General features: G+C 41.7%; 1 protein-coding gene across 1 annotated transcript; it reads left to right on the plus strand.

Annotated features, from left to right (window-relative positions):
* Positions 1-457: 457 nt before the first annotated feature.
* On the plus strand, positions 458-19,044 carry prr5l (proline rich 5 like). Its single transcript, XM_041836608.2, has 9 exons — positions 458-764; positions 8,480-8,610; positions 10,558-10,638; positions 10,912-10,960; positions 12,913-12,970; positions 13,293-13,384; positions 13,772-13,906; positions 14,233-14,353; positions 18,198-19,044. The coding sequence occupies exons 2-9, from the start codon at positions 8,489-8,491 to the stop codon at positions 18,575-18,577; spliced, it is 1,038 nt and encodes a 345-aa protein (XP_041692542.1). The 5' UTR covers positions 458-764; positions 8,480-8,488; the 3' UTR covers positions 18,578-19,044.
* The last annotated feature ends 2,598 nt before the right edge of the window (positions 19,045-21,642 follow it).

Below are 21,642 nucleotides of genomic sequence, written 5' to 3' on the forward strand. Positions count from 1 at the left end.
AAAATTGCATTGCTTCACATTAAATGTGTGACAAGTCAGTACCTGACATCATTAATCCTAGACGAAGCCTGCAGTTGGATTGTGTAATGAATAGTATAATTTGATATAATATATTATACAAATTACAATGCTAGTAGTTAAGACAAAAAATAGTATACTCTGCAGTTGTGCAATAGTTCCAACACAATTATTGAGAAGCATCTAGGCTTATGCTTTTAATGTTGAAGTTAGTGAAAGTCAATATTGTATTAAAGACGACCATTTCCTAAGAACTCCCTATCAATTCTGCGGCAACCCACTGCATTACTTTGTTTTAGGCTATAATAAACCGTTATAATGCTTCCGCTTACACAGAGGGGTGATCACTTCATGAATATTTAAACGGTTAAGTATTCCGTAACAATCGGTGTCGAGGAGGAGGGGCAGGCACCAAGAGAGAATGAGCGAACACTATAGATGTGTATTGATCACAGTCACAATTGTAAGCGCCAGAGTCGCCCGATACTTTGTAGTAGAAAGTAGCAGATATAGCAAATATAGCCTTCAAGCTAATGCAACTCTTTATGGGCTAAATTATTAGACGACGAGACTCAGACCATTGAAACCCAAAGGACCTTTCAATAGGTTGAATTTCATAATTTGCTAGTTCAAAGACGTATAGGCTACACATGCTTTATACACGAATTTGAAATTGTCGCCACAAGGACGCCTCTGTGCACTAGACACACGGAAACTGAAGAGTAGTTGAAGTGAGCTTGTAAAAGGTAAGATACGGTTTAAAATATGTTTGTTTACAACATCTATTCAAATTAGCCCAGCCTACTTCTAAAGCCATCTTGAAGCTTCTTCCCAAATGCGTGTGTGTGTGTGTGTGTGTGTGTGTGTGTGTCATTGAACGTCTAGACGTTTAGTTCACCCACAGGTAGCAATAAAAACTGCATAAATATGTCGAAAATGAACTCAAACCATTGAATAACATCTCCCACCTGCATTTTGCAGGATTGAGCATGCTGCCTGTTACTCCTTGGTAGTTCAGCCTGGTCTCATAGACTAATAGTGACATAGTAAATGTAAGTCCTCTGTAGCTCAATTGGTAGAGTATGGCGCTTGTAACGCCAGTGTAGTGGGTTCGATCCCCGGGACCACCCATACGAAAAAATGTATGCACACATGACTGTAAGTCGCTTTGGATAAAAGCATCTGTTAAATGGAATATTATTAGTATTATGTCCCGGACACCAAATTACTATGAAATGTTACGTTTGGTATAACGTAAATGTCTAGTAACCCAAAAGTTGCGTGTTCAAATCTCATCACGGACAACTTTAGTATTTTAGTTAATTAGCAACTTTGCAACTACTTACTTTTTAGCTACTTTGCAACTATACTGAAGAAAAATAAAAACGCAACATGTAAAGTGTTGGTCCCGTGTTTCATGAACTGAAATAAAAGATCCCAGAAACTTTCCATACGCACAAAAAGCTTATTTCCCTCAAATTGTGTGCACAAATATCATTACATCCCTGTTAGTGAGCAATTCTCATTTGCCAAGATAATGAATCCACCTGACAGGTGTGGCATATCAAGAAATTACACAGGTGCACCTTGTGCTGGGTACAATAAAAGCCCACTCTAAAATGTGCAGTTTTGTCACACAATACAATGCCATAGATGTCTCAAGTTTTGAAGGAGTGTGCAATTGGCATGCTGACTGCAGGACTGAAATGAATTGAATGTTCATTTCTCTACCATAAGCCACCTCCAATGTCATTTTAGAGAATTTGCCAGTATGTCCAACCGGCCTCACAACCACAGACCACGTGTAACCACGCCAGCCCAGGACCTCCACATCCGGCTTCTTCACCTGCGGGATCGTAAGAGATCAGCCACCTGGACAGATGATGAAACTGAGGAGTATTTATGTCTTTAATAAAGCCCTTTTGTGGGGAAAAACTCATTCTGATTGGCTGGGTCTGGCTCCCAAGAGGGTGGACCTATGCCCTCCCAGGCCCACCCATGTCTGCGTCCCTGCCCAGTCGTGAAATCCATAGATTACGGCCTAATTAATTTATTTCAATTGACTGATTTCCTTATATGAACTGGAACTCAGTAAAATTTTTGAAATTGTTGAATGTTGCGTTTATATTTTTGTTCAATATACTTAGCATGTTAGCTAACCATTCCCCTAACCCTGACCTTTACCCTAACCTTAACCCCTAACCCCTAGCCTAGCTAATTGTAGCCACCTAACTAACATTAGCCACCTAGCTAATGTTAGCCACAACAAATTGGAATTCATAACATATACGAATTGCAAATTCGTAACATATTGTACGAATTGCAATTCGTAACATATTATATGAATTGTAATTCTCAACATATCATACGAGATGGAAGATGGACCTCCACAAATTAATACATACCATACTTAATGAAGGAGACATATTTACATTTACTATGTTACGTCTACCCCTGAGTCCCGGTTGCAGCAGTTAGATGCACCTTTATAGGAAAGTACAGTAAAGGTGGTTGACACTAAGCTGACAGGCATTGCAACCTGCTTGTGTGTGTGTGACACTCCTCTCAGGAAATAATTGCCTTACTAGTAACTCCTACTGCTGATTAGGCAAGGCATTAGATCTTTAGAAGGTCACTGAAGGCAGTACTTAGGCAAAGAGGCAAGGTAAATATCACGTTTTGGTGTCACCAAGCCTGTGGAAATAGAGTGCCGGTGCTGATTCAAAGAGAAAAGCTTTAATGTGTTAACAGTTGATCTAAAACAGTAGTCCCAAACATTCACCCAGCCTAACAACAAACTGCATCTACAAGCAATGATGTTACATCTTGAATTGCATTAACATCACTGAGTAGTTTCCCTTGACTGTGATGGTCTTTTAGATGATAAGAGCTGTGTGTGTCTGTGCATTTGTAACATGTAGCTTACATACTAACACACTAGCCCCATTCAACAAGCCTCTGAGAAACCAACAGATGTTCCTCGATCAATAAATATTTGGCTTTAGTCCAGACTGACTGAAGATCAGCATTATTCCCAGTTTATGTCCATTCTGATACACACACTTTTTCATGAGTAAAAGCAATGGATAGGTGTCTCCCATGTCTCTCCTTTTCATTAGTAATTTTGGATCAGTGGCGAATGAAGGATATGTGGCAAAGCATTTAAAAGAAAACAGTACATCCCCTTCTTAAAGTGATCACTACTCTTACATAGGGCTGGGCGATATGGTCTAAAAATCACATCTCAATTTTTTCCTAACTTATGGGCGACTCACGATATATATCTCAATTTAAAAACAATTGTTTCTCTAAATAAGTTTGTTGTCCAATTACAGGTCAAATACACTGCATTTCAGACAGTCAGCAATAATCTCTCTGTACCCCACAATTATCTGTAAGGTCCCTCAGTCGAGCAGTGAATTTCAAACACAGATTCAACCACAAAGGCCAGGGAGGGCACCTATTGGTAGATGGGAGAAGAAAAAATAGAGCAGACACTGAATATCCATTTCAGCATGGTGAAGTTATTAATTACAATATGGATGGTGTATCAATACACCCAGTCACTACAAAGATACAGACGTCCTTGCTAACTCAGTTGCCGGAGAGGAAGGAAACCGCTCAGGGATTTCACCATGAGGCCAATGGTGACTTTAAAACAGTTACAGAGTTTAATGGCTGTGATAGGAGAAAATAATACTAATCTAAATGACAGAGTGAAAAGAAGGAAGCCTGTACAGAATACAAATATTCCAAAACATGTATCCTGTTTGCAATAAGACACTAAAGTAAAACTGCAAATAAATGAATATTATGTCCTGAATGCAAATCCAACACAACACATCACTGAGTACCAAGCATGTTGTTATTTTTGTGTGTTTTTGGGGGGGATAAAAAGAAACGGAATAGAGCTAAGCACAGGCAAAATCCTAGAGGAAAACCTGGTTCAGTCTGCTTTCCACCAGACACTGGGAGACAAATTCACCTTTCAGTAGGACAATAACCTAAAACACAAGGCCAAATAAACACTGGAGTTGCTTACTAAGACGACATTGAGTGTTCCTGAGTGGCCTACTTACAGTTTTTCCTTAAATCGGCTTGAAAATCTATGGCAAGACTTGAAAATGGCTGTCTAGCAATGATCAACAACCAACTTGACAGAGCTTGAAGAATTTTTAAAAGAATAATATGCAAATATTGTACAATCCAGGTGTGCAACCTCTTAGAGACTTACCCAGAAAGACTCCCAGCTGTAATCGCTGCCAAAGGTGATTCTAACATGTATTGACTCAGGGGTGTGAATACTTATGTAAATTAGATATTTCTGTATTTTCAATAAAATTCTAAAAGCATGTTTTTACTTTGTCATTACGGGCTACTGTGTGTAGATGGGTGAGAAAACACATGCATTTAATCCATTTTGAATTCAGGCTGTAACACAACTAAATGTGGAATAATACTTTCTGAAGGCACTGAATGACTGATTCTGTTGGACCAAACCTCAAATGCAAATAGCGAGTTGAAATCGCTTGTCAGAGAGGAAGAAAATATCTCTCATCTTTGTTTTTGTGAGTGGGAGTGGCTGGATTTGTGTGTGTAAATGGGACGGTGCACACAGCCTACAGTTGTTGCAAACAGAACAGAAGGAGCGAAGGAGACAAGACCAAAAAGACAACACGAGAACATAAACGGACATAAACGCTCATAAAAAAAAATACAACAACTTGATTCTTGCGATACTGGCATTTGGAATATAGCGCAAAAACAAATTCTAATTAATCAAATGTATTCTATATATCGCCCTAGTCTGACATGGTTAGATGGACGAGAGGGCCATTGTGTACTGGGCATTTCCATGTAAAACGCCCAATGAGCACTAACGTGAAGTTCATTGGAGCACATCAAATTTGGTGTCAAATGAAATAAGCCTTTTTTCCCCTTTTTTTTAACCATTTTACATCCTAAAAGTTAGGAATAAGCAAAGGCTTTGATTTATGGTCAAACAGATGGAAAAGGGGTCTTCGAAATTATCTAGCAGAAAAAAATCAGAAAATGTATTAGAAATATATCAAAACACAATAATGTTGAAGTAAAGACCCCTGCCAGGTAATATCAACATTTTAGTTTTAGTTTTGCAGAAATGATTTGCCTAGTGTCTTGTCATGGTGTTACCAAAACCCACATCTTTAAGATATTTTTAAGTTTATCTCCCTCATGAGGAGGGAGGATAATGAAAGTTCACAGATGTAACAAGTAAAGGTAGACCTACCAATTTATAGTGTTTATACTGATCACAATTACCAAATCGGTAAAAGATTGACAAAAAAACTCTGACTGCAACTGAATGAGCTAAAATGGGAATTCATAGTAGTCACAAACCTCAGTTGCGTCACCTGCTACTGTCCTCCCTTCCACTGGCATACTGTTATGTTCAGCTCATAACTGTTTTCTTTCTCTTTCTGTCACGTGGTGGTCAAAGCTAGAGTGTGAAAACAGTCTGGCCAACCTTTCCCTTTCTCTCTCTCCCTAGTTAATTGTCACCTCTCCCAGCTCTTACTGACATCTACTCACGAGCCCCCTCTCTTCCCATTTACTGTAACCAGCCCCCTCACCCACTAAGCACCGACCGATACCGGACCTCCATGGACATTGAAAAGTAGTTGAAATTTGGTCAGTCCAAATCTGAACCAATCATAGATGTATTTTTCACAAGTTTGGACAGCACCGTACAGTACAGTACGGTAAAGAAATGTAGAGAGGAGTATAGGTCAGTACAATATATACAGTAGAGTAGAGTTTGGTACAGTACAGTAGAGTACAATAGAGTAGATTCTGTTACCATCATTCTGTTATGATAACAGAATGATGGTAACAGAATGACGTCATGAGTCCCTGATCTGTACTATACAGAAATACATAATTATGAAAGTCATTCTCTTCATGGTGATGTATCCTGAATAGGTACACAAAGGTAGAACATGTAATATCCACCTTTGCATGTTTGGGTATTATTCTACACACTGGCTATTATTCTAATGAACTCCAGCCCCAAACAAGACCAAATTTGGTTGGTCAGGACCGGAAACAAGTCTGTACCAATCATAGACGTATATGTTTCACAGGTCTAGACATCACAGTACAGCACAGTAGAGCACACTGCAGTACAGTACAGCACAGTAGAGTAGAGTTCAGTACAGCTCAGTACAGCACAGTAGAGTAGAGTAAATTATACTGTACTCTAACTACTCTATTGTACTCTACTGTACTGTACCAAACTCTACTGTATATATTGTACTGACCTATACTCCACTCTACATTTCTTTACCGTACTGTACTGTACTGTACGGTGCTGTCCAAACTTGTGAAAAAGACATCTATGATTGGTTCAGATTTGGACTGACCAAATTTCAACTACTTTTCAATGTCCATGGAGGTCCGGTATCGGTCGGTGCTCAGTGGGTGAGGGGGCTGGTTACAGTAAATGGAAAGAGAGGGGGCTCGTGGGTAGATGTCAGTAAGAGCTGGGAGAGGTGACGTTAACTAGGGAGAGAGAGAAAGGGAAAGGTTGGCTAGACTGTTTTCACACTCTAGCTTTGACCACCACGTGACAGAAAGAGAAAGAAAACCGTTGTGTGCTGAACATAACCCGTAACAGTGGAAATTGTTAAAAGTAGTCCTTGTGCATAGAGTTGTATGGTTTCTTTGACTTTGTAACCAATGGTTTTTGTTTGGCATACTTTTAAAGTGAAAAAAATAATCTCAGCGTCATTCGGTTACAATGGAATTGCCCTACTACCACTACTATCCAGTCACGTACAGATCTGTGATAAACAATGTATTTATGGATGCATTTTGAAAGTATAGATTCATAGTGCCCACTATCCTAGTCTCAATTAGGGCGACTCAGGTGGCTAATAGCCCTCATGTTGCAGAGTGCCCCACAAACCCTTGCTCTGATTTCTTCTTGGATCAGGGCAAATGGAAGCATCCAGGGTGGGTGCACACAAGCATGCTATTGTTTATTTTCATCTGGTCTGCCAAACAGAGAACAGAGAGAGAGGTGATTGCTAAATACTTATTTAGCGTTGCCAGGCTACCCTCAGTGGAGCGCACAAAGGGACGGCATTAGAGGGGACGCCGAACAGAGCACGAAGGCCAGAGAAAAAAAGCGGGTGCAGAATAATCTTTCATTTTCAGCTTTTCGATGTTCTGTCTAATTTTGGGTCTGCACTTGATGAGGACACGTACACACTCTCTCTTTCTCTCTCTCTCTCTTTCTCTCTTTCTCTCTCTCTTTCTCTCTCACTCTCATTCTCTCTCTCTCATTCATTTGTACACAGACAGGCTCAACTGAGCTGGTCATAACACATGCGTAAATCTTAACCAATTCTTTCACGCAAGCAAGGGTTGGCCCACATATATTGAATATTAGGCATTGCCCCTCTTTAAAGGAGTGGTGGGTGCTGTTGCATCTTCTCTCATTCTACAGATTCAAATGTGTACCGTAGGTGTTTGCCAGCTTGTGTTTGTGCAAGTCTTTGTGTGTTTGTTTGTGTACCAGGCCAACTTGTGCATGAGTGCCTTTTCTGTGTGTGGGAAAGAGCGCATGTGCGTTGTTTACAACATTTGGTGTCATTCACCACCCTCCCTTCCCCTTCATGTGGGCTTCCTGCTCTCTCTGACAGTGAGTGACTTGAGTCTAAAAGCTGTGCGATGGCCTGCCTCCTGTCACCTTGTCCCTCATCATCTCATTTTAGTTTACCAAGCTGTCGACACAGTATTATTTTTGGGGCCTGGATCACAAGCTATCCATATAACTGCAGAACACCGAATCCCATGAAACTGCTGTTCTCAGGCGCTTATTACTAGCCTAGTGTAGCCTAGCTTAGCCACTCTTCTCTTACCAAACCAACCCAGGCTGTTGGCGGTTGGCCCTTTCATTAGGGCACAGTTTGCGTTGTAAACAGTACTGAGGTTTGGGTTAGAGCAGTAAGGCAGGAAGCTAATGGACGAGAGGAAGTTGACATGACTGCACATCAGGGGTTCACCACCTCGCTGCTTTCGGAATGATTCAGGCGCTCTCGTATTGAGACAACATAGGCGTCTTCCCCTCAGCCACGGTTTCGCTTAGTCAACTCACTCTCTCACCGGAGCGGTTTACTGTACACACACAAACACATTTTGTGTGAGTGTTGTAGCCAAAGTATTTCGGTTTGACTCTTCGGCTACGCCAGTGACTGTTGGTTCTGAAACTTTCACAATGTCACGCCATGTTTCCCTTTCATCCACGGGGTCTGTTCAGTAGAATTAAAGGCTTTAGCATTGGAGGCAGGAATGCACAGTATAGCTCATACACACACTTCTATACCGCAGGATAAATTATACTTTTTGCAATGTCATGAACTTTCAGTTGTGCCCTATTGAATAGCCATTATTAACCACTGACTTGTGTTCTCTGCAGGCCTGGTGCATGATGGGATCTTTTCGCCGGCCCCGCCCTCGCTTCATGAGCTCGCCCGTGCTGACGGACCTCGCACGCTTCCACGCCAGCTCGGCCGGCCTGCAGCTGTCCAACACCAGCGTCTGGAATAGGTGGGTGAGCCTCCTCATCTGTGTGAACCACATCCAACACTGCTTTTAAATGTGTGTGTTTGAGTGTGTGAAACACATTTATCTTTTTAAACATATCTGACAGAGGGTCCATTCCATCCATTAGATACTAAACTGACTTCGGTTTGCTTTCAAATGGGAAGCAACTAGATTTGATACAGTTTGACCAAACCATATTATATCTCTTTGTGGCTCACTTTATTTCCCTAAAATGTCCAAAGAGAACATGATAGGAAATGACAGGGAAAATAATGTTGGAATCCCACCAGGAAGTTTATAAAGGATATGGGGTATGAATATGTTAGTAAGTGTCCTGGTTGGAGCAGGAAGCCCTGCGATTATGTCTTTCCTCTCTGACCACCCCATCACTCTTTATCTGCAAAAGGTGTGGATAGTACTGTTAAGCTGGCGTTTTTGAACACATTCACTACGGAAGCGGACGCTAACCCTTTATTTTGGTATGGGAATGTGTCAGACTGCTCTCCCCCCTCCACTTCTCTCAGGAAGTGAATAGAGCATTTGACAGGATGTTTTGTGGGAAGCGGATGGGGCAGCGAACGCTTCGGCTGCTCAGAGGTCACTTCCGCTAAACCCCAGAGGTGCCACTGACGCACTTGGCGTGCTCTTTGTCCACCAGGGAGTCTTTCCGTAGGTCACCGGCTGCCGCCACCTCTTGAACGGCACAGTCCTCCACAGCGAAGGGCTGAAGGCACAATGGCACGCTGCACTGTTTTTGATCTGATAGCGGAGTGCCCTAAACTAGAACAAAAGGCCAATGCAAGGTTTTCGCAAGCCCTATTTTCCTATCTAATTCCTTCAGCTCTACAAAAGTGCCCAGAGGGTACGGACTAGGGGTTGATTCTGGACAGTGCCTTTACACAGCTTTGCTACACAATGAAAGGGTTTATGAAAACACCCAAGGCCATGTTATGACAATATGTTATGTCATGTTATGACAATATTATCAATCTGCAGAGGGGCTTCAAATGGATCCCTGGTTTTCACTGTTTACAGTATGTCCATGCCTCCCTGTTGCAAAATGCATCATATTTCACACCTCTTTTCATAAGGAGGCTACATTTGAGAATTCATATTCAGAAAATGTTGCATGGCACTAATTCTCCACGGTAGGTTGTTATCAAAAGAAGTAAAAAAAAAGAAGTAATTAACATGACTCAAGACATACACTGAGCATACAAAACATTAAGGACACATGCTCTTTCCATGATATAGACTGAACAGGTGAATCCAGGTGAAAGACAAGATCCCTTATTAATGTCACTTGTTCAATCCACTTAAATCAGCGTAGATGAAGGTGATGAGACAGGTTAAAGAAGGATCTTTAAGCCTTGAGACAATTGAGACATGGATTGTGTATGTGTGCAATTCAGAGGGTGAATGGGCCAGACAAAATATTTAAGTGCCTTTAAACGGGTTATGGTAGTAGGTGCTAGGCGCACCAGTTTGTGTCAAGAACTGCAACGCTGCTGGGTTTTTCACACTCAACAGTTTCCCGTGTCTATCAAGAATGGTCCACCATCCAAAGGACATCCAGCCAACTTGACACAACTGTAGGAAGCATTGGAGTCAACATAGGCCATCATCCCTGTGGAATGCTTTCAACACCTTGTAGAGTCCATGCCCCGACGAATTTAGGCTTTTCTGAGGGCAAAGGGATGCAACTCAATATTAGGAAGGTGTTCCTAATGTTTGGTATACTCAGTGTATGATTGACTTATTAGACAAAACAAGGCAACCTAATCACCATCATCTATCACAATCAGCCATCTTTCAGAAAAGTTTAAATACTGTCCTGTCGGTCTCAGCCAGAGCTTCCCATTTGCCAGGCAGTTGAGACGCCCTCACCTATGCCCTCTGACCTAACCTATGAGCTCTGACCTGATCCTTGCCTGTGTTTCTGTCCCTTAGCGTCCAAACAGCCGTGATCAAAGTGTTCCAGGGTGGAGGGTTGCAGGCCAATGAGCTTTACACCCTCAATGAGAGCATCAGGTAAGGCTGAATTGACCGTCTAGATAGGCGTACTCTGTACGAGCTTTGTGACTTCACGCAGGAAGCTTTAGGGACCTCCTTGTTTTGCTCTTGTAACTCTTGATAGATAAGGGCCTTAGTGGAGTCAACAGAATGGAAAGGAGATATCAAATTGTTTATACCACCTTTGAGTTAGGGCACCACTGTATGTCAATACTTTTATAAAGTGCGTTTTAAATCAATGTTTTTCTTTCACGTTATTAGCTAGTGTCCCATTGTTCTGTGTCCTTTTAGATGGCTCCTGAAGACAGAGTTGGGCTCGTTCATCACAGAGTACTTCCAGGTATGCCCTTTCCCCTCTTGCATGTACTGTAGATTCACCACCCAAAATGATCAAAGGAATAGTTATAATGCACATGTAGGTGCATATATACACTACCGTTCCAAAGTTAGGGGTCACTTAGAAATGTCCTTGTTTACGAAAGTAAAAAAAAATAATGTTGTCCATTAAAATAACATCAAATTGATCAGAAATACAGTGTAGACATTGTTAATGTTGTAAATGGCTATTGTAGCTGGAAACGGCTGATTTAAAAAAAAAAAAAGAATATCTACATAGGCGTACAGAGGCCCATTATCAGCAACCATCAGTCCTGTGTTCCAATGGCATGTTGTGTTTGCTCATCCAAGTTTATCATTTTAAAAGGCTAATTGATCATTAGAAAACCCTTTTGCAATTATGTTAGCACAGCTGAAAACCATTGTGCTGATTAAAGAAGCAATAAAACTGGCCTTCTTGAGACTAGTTGAGTATATGGAGCATCAGCAATTGTGGGTTCGATTACAGGCTCAAGATGGCCAGAAACAAATAACTTTCTTCTGAAACTCGTCAGTCGGAGCTCGTTTTTTTCCAGAGTTCCCAGTTGTCTTGAACTCACTGAAGTCTGAGATTTCCCAGTTCCGAGTTTCTAGTTGTTTTGAACTCGGCAGAAGTCATGCTGGATTGACAGCATGGCCAATGTATTCAACCTTTTCTGGCCCATGGTGTTGAATATTTATCCTTTTAAGCTTGGAAAAGAGACCCTTAAACCCAGACTTGGACCACACACCCGCTACACTGAATAGCAGGCTAGTGATTGCTTTGCAATACTTGCAGTTAGCCACTGACTCCTTCCAAACCACTCATTGTTGAATTTGCATTTTCCAACTTGTTGTGTAATGTTTATGTCCAATGACCGATGAGCACCGATACGTTTTATCTGTAATTTCTCTTCATAATTTCTCTTCATATGACAATGTTTGAAAAGGATTTGCTAGTAGATTGTTGACTTGATTCATGATGATGACTGCTAGCTTGCTAGCTAAGATTTTGAAAGTATCATGTTGACATGATCAGTCCAATCAAAGCTACGGTAGATATAACGTGATTTGACGTCTTTTTATCTGTGGCCAATGACCTTGAGCCTTCTTGGATGGGCACAATGTAACCCCGTAGATTTTGCGGCTACGTAGTGTCCCAATGAGTGACAGAACACTGAACCAATCACGGCGCATCTAGAGAACATTACCAACCCCTACACTCCTTATTTTCCGCTGGCTGCCCCACCACCACAGAAAGCACTGAGCTAGGCTGAAACACCTGCATCAAAAAGAGAACATGTTTGTATGTGGCTTTATTCATTCAAAGATGTTTTAATGTTTTTACATTGTTTGCAAACTGATATGTGACACGTATTAATGCCAAAATAACATACAAAACAGGCTAAACAGTTGGGGCTCAAAACAGGTGGGGCTCTGCCACTGAGTTGAGCAATGGTCAAATGACTTTTTTAAATCCATCAAGCCTCCAATCAGAAGTGGAAGTGTGTGTTCCATTGCAGTGTTAGTTGAGGTGTTACGCAACACATTGACTTACCAGCTCCTCTATATGCAATGAGCAGATTTTGTTTTGCTTAGTGCTTTTCTGTGCATTTGTTGATTAATTATTCTATCAGCATAGAACTGACTCTTTTAAGGGGGTTGAAACCTGTTCATTCTGAACGTGGGTTATAAATATCCCCTTTTCTATGTGTTTTGGATAGGACAAAAATGAACACCTCCTCTCAGCAACATTACACCAACTGGCATGTGAGATGCATTTCATTTGCACACCAGATGTCCCTCATGTAGATTTGAATAGAGTCATCGGCCTCAGCCATGTCGCCATGGAAGAAAACTTGAAACTGTTATCGTTTCCTTGAATTTAAAAACATAAGTTTCGAACATGTGCTCTTTCTTTCTTACAATTTGTCCTAGAATCAACTCTTGACCAAAGGCCTGTCACATATTCTGGAGAAGATTAGACTAAATGAGGGTAAGTGTGCCGTCTGCTCCATGAAACGTTGCAAACAATTTGGGTAGAGTGCATTTACATTTAAGGAAGTTACTTTGTTTTCAGCAAAATGGTCAGGGTATTTTCCCAAGGTCTCAGTTGGCAATATGCCCTCCTTTCATATGTCCAATCTCCATGCATCTGAAAGCATTATGTGTAAAAAACTATTAAATAGTAAAAATCCAAGTGCCATATTGCTTTCCGCCTGTCCAATGTTTTCAGACTCAGTGAAAGAACTTAGATCCGTTCCATTTGTCACAGCGTCATCTAATGGTGGTTAATTTGTCCCTCTTTTTCTCCTCAGGTGACAGTCAACTCCTCATCCTGTCCGAGATGTGGGTCAGGTTCTTCACTGGAATCTTGCCCACGCTCCAGGCTATATTCTATCCTGTTCAGGTACTGCCAACATACAGGCCGTCCTTTCGCTGAGACTTTAAACCGACTGCCTGACCCTCAGTGGTCAGTACAAATCCCATGGCACTTGGTTTATACAGTAGGGGTGTTATTAATCCTGCCGTCCTGGCTTAATTCCGAAACTGGCTTCTCTTACTACTGCACATAGCCAGACAGGGACAATCCTCTCGCTGCCCCTGTCAGTGTAGGGTCAGACCTCTCTTTCTCTCTCTCCTTCCCTCTCTCAATTAAAGCCTCTGCCTCTTGCCATACACTTTCGTTTCTTTGGCATCTTGAAGTCCTACCAGCCCTTTACTGCGATGTTGCCATCAAATCTCATCCCTCATGAACATCATTAGTTTGTGTGTTTTGTTCCCTGTGTGAGTGCAGGGTCAGGAGCTTACTGTCAGACAGATGACTCTACTGGGCTTCAGAGACCTGGTCCTGTTGAAGCTCTCCCTAGAAGACCTACTACCCATTGCCACAGTCCCCCAAGCCATCACACAAATGCTGCTGATTCTGCAGGTAAACTTACTTCTACACCAGTCATTATAATCTGGACATGTAGACACTTCCTGTGACAATTGTCAACACATACAGTATAATAATAGTTAGTACATGTAGCTTCTAAACCCCTGTGGATCAGTTGCAGTGAAAAGCTGAAGTACTACAATGGCAAATCAGAGCCTGGCTCTGTGGCAAATGAACATAACATGATCTCACATCGTAATATGAAGTTAATGCAATAGGGTTCAAAGTGAGGCCTCTGTGTCAACTGTCTGTGTTGAGCACCATCCCATGCTTACTCACAGTGTATCTGTCCATGTTTCTGTCATTGTATCTATCCACAGGGCATCCATGAGCCTAATGGGCCCAGTCAAGAGTACTATCAGCTAGAGGGATTGGTTGAGATAGTCATCTCGCCTTACCTGGGGAACGTCCTCCACGTTAGCAACACCAACTGCTTCGTAGGTGAGTGGCCTGGGTCACAACAAAACATAGTATAAGCTTTGGTCCCACGTTTTGTAGATAAGAAGTAAGATGATGTGTTTATTTAAATTTTTTATCCTATCGTATCTTGAACAATAATGAACAGTTAAAAAAAGAGTAAAATAGTACTTGTTTTCAAAAGAAGTAAGCATACACAGCAATTTTACCAGGTTTGTAATAAGAAGGAGAATGTGTGATCCCCTTACCGTGGCCCCCAGGCTCCATGAGGGGAAATAAACCCTGAAAACTCTAACTAGGCTTCTATGGCACGACAAATCCACCACATCAAAAACAACACCAGAGCCTGCAAATCTGCATTTGATCACATTTCTTATCCCACTGGCCTGAAACTGGCTAGCACATACACTTTCTTTCTTGCACTTTCTTCCCTTCCCTTGTGGTTGTTTCTATGATTGCCATTTACAGTCAACCTGATAAATTAAATGGCTTGGCATGGTCGTGACAGCATGCACTAAACTAGAGCATGCAGATATCCCAGAGTAATTAAAGGCCATATGCAGCCGTTTTTATATCAATATCAAATAATTTCAGGGTAACAATTAAGTACCTTACTGTAATAGATTTCCATTAAAATTGGCCAAAATAGCTTTTTAGCAAAAAAACTTTTCGCAAGTAAGTATTTTGCTAGGACTGTGGGAGTGGTCTGAGTGGGAAAGGGAAAACTAGCGGTTATTGGCAGAGAGGTTTGGAACTCTCTTTGTTATTGGTCTGTTAACCAATTTACCTCATGGTGATGTCACCATGAAAAGCCGAAACTCCTGCCCATGCAAACCTGCTGATTTAAAAGGTCCTGTGTAAATTATAGTTTCAACCAGCAACTATAGTGCCTTCAGAAAGTATTCACACCCCTTGACTTTTTCCACATTTTGTTGTGTTACAGCCTGAATTTAAATTGAGATTGTTTTGGTCACTGGCCTACACACAATACCCCATAATGTCAAAGTGGAATAATGTTTTTCGGAATTTGTACAAATTAATAAAAAATGTCTTGAGTCAATAAGTATTCAACCGCTTTGTTATGGCAGGCCTAAGTAAGTTCAGGAGTAAAAATATGCTTAACAAGTCACATAATAAGTTGCATGGACTTTTAATTTTTGAATGACTACTCATCTCTGTACCCCACACATTTAATTACCTGTATGGTCTCTCAGTCAAGCAGTGAATTTCAAACACAGATTCAACCACAAAGACCAGGGAGGTTTTCCAATGCCTCACAAAGAAGGGCACCTATTGGTAGATGGGTAAAAATAAAAAGGCAGACATTGAATTTCCCTTTGAGCATGGTGAAGTTATTAATTACACTTTGGATGGTGTATAAATACACCCAGTCACTACAAAGATACAGGCGTCCTTCCTAACTCAGTTGCCGGAGAGGAACGAAACTGCTCAGGGATTGAACCATGATGCCAATGGTGACTTTAAAACAGTTACAGAGTTTAATGGCTGTGATAGGAGAAAACTGAGGACGGATCAACAACATTGTACTTACTTCACAATACTAACCTAATTGACAGAGTGAAAAGAAGGAAGCTTGTACAGAAAAAAAATATTTCAAAACATGCATCCTGTTTGCAACAAGGCACTAAAGTAATACTGCAAAAAATGTGGCAAAGCACTTTCTGTCCTGAATAGAAAGTCTTATGTTTGAGGCAAATCCAATAAAACACATTACTGCGTACCACTCTACATATTTTCAAGCATAGTGGTAGCTGCATCATGTTATGGGTATGCTTGTAATCGTTAAGGACTGGGGAGTTTTTCAGGATAAAAATAAATAAAATTGAGCTAAGCACAGGCAAAATCCTAGAGGAAAACCTGGTTGAGTCTGCTTTCCACCAGACACTGGGAGATGAATTCACCTTTCAGCAGGACAATAACCTAAAACATAATGCCAAATCTACACTGGAGTTGCTTACCAAAAAGACAGTGAATGTTCCTGAGTGGCGAGTTAGGTTTTGACTTAAATCTACTTGAAAATCTATGGCAAGACTGTAAATGGTTGTCTAGCAATGATCAACAACCAATTTGACAGAGCTTGAAGAATTTTGAAAAGAATAATGGGCAAATGTTGTACATTCCAGGTGTGGAAAGCTCTTAGAGACTTCCCCAGAAAGACTCACAGCTGTATCGCTGCCTAAGGTGCTTCTACAAAGTATTGACTCAGGGGTGTGAATACTTACAGTACCAGTTAAAAGTTTGGACACCTACTCATTCAAGGGTTTTTCTTTATTTTTACTATTTTCTACATTGTAGAATAATAGTGAAGACATCAAAACTATGAAATAACACACATGGAATCTTGTAGTAACCAAAAAAGTGTTAAACAAATCAAAACATATTTTATATTTGAGATTCTTCAAATAGCCACCATTTGCCTTGATGACAGCTTTGCACACTCTTTGCATTCTCTCAACCAGCTTCACCTGGAATGCTTTTCCAACAGTCTTGAAGGAGTTTCCACATATGCTGAGCACTTGTTGGCTGCTTTTCCTTCACTCTGCTGTCCGACTCATCCCAAACCATCTCAATGTGGTTGAGGTCGGGGGATTGGTAAAATAGCCCTTACACAGCCTGGAGGTGTGTTGGGTCATTGTCCTGTTGAAAAACAAATGATAGTCCCACTAAGCCCAAACCAGATGGGATGGCATATCGCTACAGAATACTGTGGTAGCCATGCTGGTTAAGTGTGCCATGAATTCTAAATAAATCACAGACAGTGTCACCAGCAAAGCACCCCCACACCATAACACCTCCTCCTCCATGCTTTACGGTGGGAACTACACATGCGGAGATCATCCATTCACCCACACCACGTTTCACAAAGACACAGCGGTTGGAACCAAAAATCTCCAATTTGGACTCCAGACCAAAGGACAAATGTCAACCGGTCTAATGTCCATTGCTCATGTTTCTTGGCCCAAGCAGGTCTCTTCTTCTTATTGGTGTCCTTTAGTAGTGGTTTCTTTGCAGCAATTCAACCATGAAGGCCTGATTCACACAGTCCCCTCTGAACAGTTGATGTTCAGATGTGTCTGTGACTTGAACTCTGTGAAGCATTTATTTGGGCTGCAATTTCTGAGGCTGGTAACTCTAATGAACTTATCCTCTGCAGCAGAGGTAACTCTGGGTCTTCCATTCCTGTGGCCGTCCTCATGAGAGCCAGTTTCATCATAGCGCTTGATGGTTTTTGCGACTGCACTTGAAGAAACTTTCAAAGTTCTTGATATTTTCCGTATTGACTGACCTTCATGTCTTAAAGTAATGATGGACTGTCGTTTCTCTTTGCTTATTTGAGCTGTTCTTGACATAATATGGACTTGGTCTTTTACCAAATAGGGCTATCTTCTGTATACCACCCCTACCTTGTCACAACACAACTGATTGGCTCATACGCATCTTTGTCATTATGGGATTTTGTGTGTAGATGGGAGAGAAAAATTACATATTTAATCCGTTTTGAATTCACGCTGTAACACAACAAAATGGGGAATAAGTCAGGGGGTATGAATACTTTCTGAAGGCACTGTATCAGGAAATAACATTGATAAAAAAAATATTTTGCAGTGTTAGTTTCATCAGCTGTTGTGCAATATGATAGAAGAAAACAGGAAAAACATAATTTTGACTGCACTGGGCCTTTAACAATTGTTCTTGAATTAGGACTGGTGAACTACATTGCATTGCATTTATCCAATGCGTACTCATCAGGAGTTGACTGTATTACTTTCAACAACAGCAGAGAAATGCTCAAACAGTTGACTGTATTACTTTTCAAACAGGTGTTTCCCTCTTCCTCTATCCCTAGAATCCCGTGCACCACTTTCCAGGTTAGGAGGCGTGGCACAACCAGAGATCACTGTTACTCATCATCATGCCTCAGACTCCTCCTCTCTAGCGCCCCTAGTGGAGCAGGAGGGGGAAGCCTACCTGGAGAAGGGGGGAGGAGTCCGACGCCACACAGTGGCCAACGCACACTCCGACATACGGCTGCTCTCGGCTTCTGGCAGGATGCACCCTGGGATGGAGGAGGACAGTGGTGGCGGTGGTGGGAACGGGATGGCAGGCAACGGCATGCAGCCCAGGCCTTTCTCCAGCCATCCAGACATCCTGGAATCCCCACTGGGAGTGGTGGGGCCCTTTAGATGGCAGAGCTCGGCTGAAATCAGCTGCCTTCCTCCCAGCTAACTAGTGGTAGCGGCTGGAGATCATTGGTGTTATTGATTCCTGGAAGCTCTGAGGGGATAAAAAACATATCTGAGAGAGAGTGGGTGGGTGGAGTCTCTGCCACCAAAGGGCTTTCCTTCCCCTGTGCTCAGAGGAACAGTTGATTGTCTCCGTACAGCTGTTTCCCTACGTGCCAACACGTCATAACTGATTGATGACAGGTAGTTACTGTAACCGTTCGTGTTTTTACCCTGTTAAACCTCTTATAAGGACACGGAGGAATGAGAGTGAGATCTGAGCCTCATGTAAAGAGAGTCTATTTGTGACTGACCGCCTTGATTCGGTCTTATGTAGCAACATTTGAAATTGTGTTTTTTACATGGATAAAAGTAGACTCAGTAGACTCAGAGCTAGACAAAATGGTATATCATACACTGCAGTTGAGGAACAAATGGGAAAGTAATTCTGCTTTGAAAGTTGATAAACTTTTGAGAAAATGGCCCTTGAATGTTTTGGGACACCTACTGGAGAGCTCTTTTTTGTCTACACCCATTCAGCATCGTTCACACCCTCTTAAGCCTTAGCCCCACCCATCTCTTTCACGTGTGAGGCCATGTGCGAAACAGTGAGTATGGTAGTGTACAACCAAAGATTTCAAGACTAAAGGCTGGTTTATACTACTTCTATCGACATGTCTGTATACAGTAGTCACAGTGACATCATGAACATTCTATTGTCGTCCGACATCGTTATGAAAAAGTATAAACACAAAAACAACAGGCTGTATGACATCAGCAGCCTGGAGGTCCAAAATAGCGTAACTGGTGCATTTTAACACCAATAAAACCATCCGTTTAAAAATTAATTTAGTATATGTCAATCTAGCAAACCAGGCAACTAAAAGCAGGTGTAAACGATACAGTGAAATGGTTACTTGCATAATGTAGTCTTTTGTTTAGACATGTAGCTAGCTAGTTAGCTAAACAATGAACCATAATCCCAACTCATAACGTTACTACCCTGCATGAATCTACAGGTAGCTAAGGCTAACCAACTAGCTAGGTTCAATGTTAGCTAGCTAGCTAACATTAGGCTATAACTAGCAATGCAAATGGCTCTGAGATACGAATAACATTACTACACAGATCATACACGTAATGTTAGCTAGTGAGCCAACCAGCGAGCTAACGTTAGCTAGCTAGCTAACAGTACACTTTAACTTTAAACAATGAAATTGACTTTCTGACAAAATTAGAAACGTATAATATCTGAAAATGTAGCTAGCCAGACTCTCTTAACCATATGCATGGAGGAACGCTTCTCCATCTCTGTCACGGATGCCATGGTTGCCCTTAGTTTGAAGATGTAATCCAGACAGGTGTTTTATACAACAGCCTTCTGTGTTCTCTTTTCGACCGCCTCCGCATTTGCAATCAAACGCCTGAATCTCCTTAGCTATAATACTCTGCTTCCACTGGGCATTCCACTGATTTCAAAACTCGGTCCTCCAGAAAGTGGAGAGCCTTGGTAACACTTGTGCAGTTCTTTGTGATATCTTTTTTTAAAAAGCCACTAGAAAGGATTACCTACACATACTAAGCATCTCATGTTATAGACAGAAGGGTGCTACATGGCAGACCAATCTGAACTCATCGCTCGGCATGTCCAGCCCATCCAATATCTCAGCCAATCATGGCTAGCGGGAAGGTTCCTGTCTTTTTCCGTGGCTAAACCAACTAGGCTCGTAATTTAACAATTTTATTCGTATTTACAGATGGCATACAAGTTCGTTTTTAAGGCACATAAAAGTTCACATGTTCCAGAAGGCATTTCTGCCCCAAAACACATTTTTATAAAATAAATTAAATAAACGTTCAAATGCCTCTCCTGTGAAGTAGTGAATGAAAACATTCACTGTGTAACATTTCACTGTGTAAGAGTCACCATCGCGAGGAATGTCTATGCTGCTGAGTTAACATAAAAGACAAACTCTTCGGTAACATGGGGTGTAAGGGATTAGGGACTGAAACCGCAAAGCCCTTTCTGCCAGTGTTGTAGTACTCAAGACCGGTCTGGAGACCACATACTCCAGACGACATATTGAGTGTCTCTGTCTTGTCTCGGATACATTTTTACTCTGTCTTGACTCAGTCTCGGACAGTGAGGACTCGTAATTTCTTCCCGAGACCGCTCCAGCCATTACCACGAGCCCATCCTCCCCATTTAAGGTGCCACCAACCTCCTGTGGCACTCACTAGCATTGCATATACTCACTTTCTAATCCACACAGATGCGTATCAAAGTAGTGTACTGGAAGTATACGATTTACCAATTATGTAGTACAATAGAGAAATCATGCACAATGTAGCCTACACAATCGCAAAGCGAGTGAAATATATTCACTTGCACGCCGCACACATAGCCTTGCTTCAGCGGAATATCATCTGCAGGCAGCAAGAGCACGCAGCTCTTAACTGGTTGTTGCATGGAGCAGCTCACAGAAGAATGACATCGGTGGCCGATAGGGTAGGTAGGAAAGACGTTTCAACTTATGATATATACCAGTAAATGCTAACTAAGGCAACAATGGGTATTCAAACCAGGTAATGAAAATGTTTAGTCCAAAGTCTTGGTTAGTAGGCTATTTGCGATATGGAATTCAGTCATCTTGCGCTGTTTGCATGGACATTTCTAAAGGCCTTACCAAAAAAAACGTCCCAATTAAATCTTTACTGCAAAGTAGGCCTACCTGACAGAATGATACACTACATAACCAAAAGTATGTGGACACGTGCTTGTCGAACATCTCATTCCAAAATCATTGGAATTAATATGGAGTTGGTCCCCCCTTTGCTGCTATAACAGCCTCCACTCTTCTGGGAAGGCTTTCCACTAAATGTTGGAACATTGCTGCGGTGACTTGCTTCCATTCAGCCACAAGAGCATTAGTGAGGTCGGCACTGTTGTTGGGCGATTAGGCCTGGATCGCAGTCGGCGTTCCATTCTTCCCAAAGGTGTTCGATGGGGTTGAGGTCAGAGCTCTGTGCAGGCCAGTCAAGTTCTTCCACACCGATCTCAACAAACAA

The sequence above is a fragment of the Coregonus clupeaformis genome, chromosome 19 (genome assembly GCF_020615455.1).
Source record: "Coregonus clupeaformis isolate EN_2021a chromosome 19, ASM2061545v1, whole genome shotgun sequence".
NCBI classification, from domain to species: domain Eukaryota; kingdom Metazoa; phylum Chordata; class Actinopteri; order Salmoniformes; family Salmonidae; genus Coregonus; species Coregonus clupeaformis.